Source organism: Watersipora subatra, chromosome 6 (assembly GCF_963576615.1).
Source record: "Watersipora subatra chromosome 6, tzWatSuba1.1, whole genome shotgun sequence".
In the NCBI taxonomy this organism is placed as follows: domain Eukaryota; kingdom Metazoa; phylum Bryozoa; class Gymnolaemata; order Cheilostomatida; family Watersiporidae; genus Watersipora; species Watersipora subatra.
The window spans coordinates 48,160,145-48,161,620 of record NC_088713.1 but is presented as its reverse complement, the minus strand read 5'-3'; the positions used below and the strand labels follow the sequence as shown (position 1 = coordinate 48,161,620).

The 1,476-nt window shown below is 37.5% G+C and overlaps 1 protein-coding gene across 1 annotated transcript; it reads left to right on the top strand.

The window, feature by feature from the left end:
- The first annotated feature begins 362 nt into the window (after nt 1-362).
- Nucleotides 363-992, top strand: LOC137398331 (protein FAM200C-like). The gene has a single exon (XM_068084438.1). It carries the CDS (start codon nt 363-365, stop codon nt 990-992), a length of 630 nt encoding a protein of 209 aa, XP_067940539.1.
- The last annotated feature ends 484 nt before the right edge of the window (nt 993-1,476 follow it).

Genomic DNA, 1,476 nt, shown 5'->3' with positions numbered 1-1,476 from the left:
GCAATTCTATTGGCTTCTTGTACCAAGGGATAGTGGATATTAATAACAGTAATTACTCAACATTCAACAGGGTAGCTGCAGTAGGGCACATTCTGCTTTTCATCAGGTCAGTATATATTATATAATTTGCATTTGTGTATTTGTTGGTGCGCATGAGTGTGTAATATTGTTCAAACTACAGATTTCATGTTAAAATATGGCCTAAATATTGAACTAATAATAACTTTCATAACAGAATATGTACTAGCAAAAAACAAAAGTATGATGCGAGCTACATGCAACATGGATTTCAGTGTCTAGTTAGCAACGATGAAGCAAAGCCACAATGTGTGTTATGCATAAAAGTATTGGGTTTTGATTCAATGCGACCCAACAAATTGAAGCATCATCTCTATTCAGTACATTCCCAACACATAGCAAAGGATCAAAACTTCCTTGAGCGACATGGAAAACAGATCAAGTGGATGAGGCTAGACACAAGTGGGGCTTTTCATGAATCAAACTCCAAACCACTGGAGGTCTTGTACAAGGTAGCATATGAAATTGCTAATCAGAAAAATCCGCATACTATAGCAGAAGATTTAATAAAGACAAGTACACTGATGTTGGCAGAACTTATATTGGAAAAGGAGGCTGGGAAGGAGATGGCTGCAGTGTCCTTGTCTAATAACACAGTGCAGATAAAGATTAGCAACATGGCCAATGACATTAAAGATCAGGTTGTCCAACAGATAAAGTTATCTCTATTTGGGCTCTTTGCTATTCATGAGCTGGATGAGTCAACTGATATAGCTTCTTGCTCGCAGCTAATGGTGTATGCTCGCTATGTACACAATGAAAAATTAAAAGAGGAATTTTTGTTTTGTGTACTTCTGGAAGCCACAACCAAAGTTAAAGACACTTTTGGTCTTGTCTCCAACTTTTTCAATAAAGTAGATCCAAAACAGGAAAATGTTATCGGCTGTTTCCAGATGGGGCACCAGCTATGCTAGGCACAAGATCAGGCTTTCAAGCTCTTGTAAAAAAAGTGTCACCTGATGTAAAGAGCACTCACTGTATGCTGTACTGGCATGCACTAGTAGTTAGAACCCTTCCTTCATCACTCTTCGTTGTCTTACAGAAGATAATCGAATTAATTAACTACATAAAGAGCAATGCACTGCACACAAGGCTATTTAACGAACTTTGCAAAGACATGGATGCCGAGCATCAAACACTTTTGTATCACACAAATGCATTTTGGTTATCAAGAGGTAATGTGACAGCTCGAGTTTTCTGCCTCCAAAATGAACTGATATTGTTTAATGAGCTACAAGGAAAAGAGAGTTTTCATTAAAATCTCACTGACAACAACTGGATTATTCAGATCGCATACCTAGTAGATAGTTTTGCGCAGTTTAATGAGCTAAATCTGAAAATGCAGGCTCCTAATACTGACATGATTAAATTTATCAACCAACTGAATGCTTTTCAAGC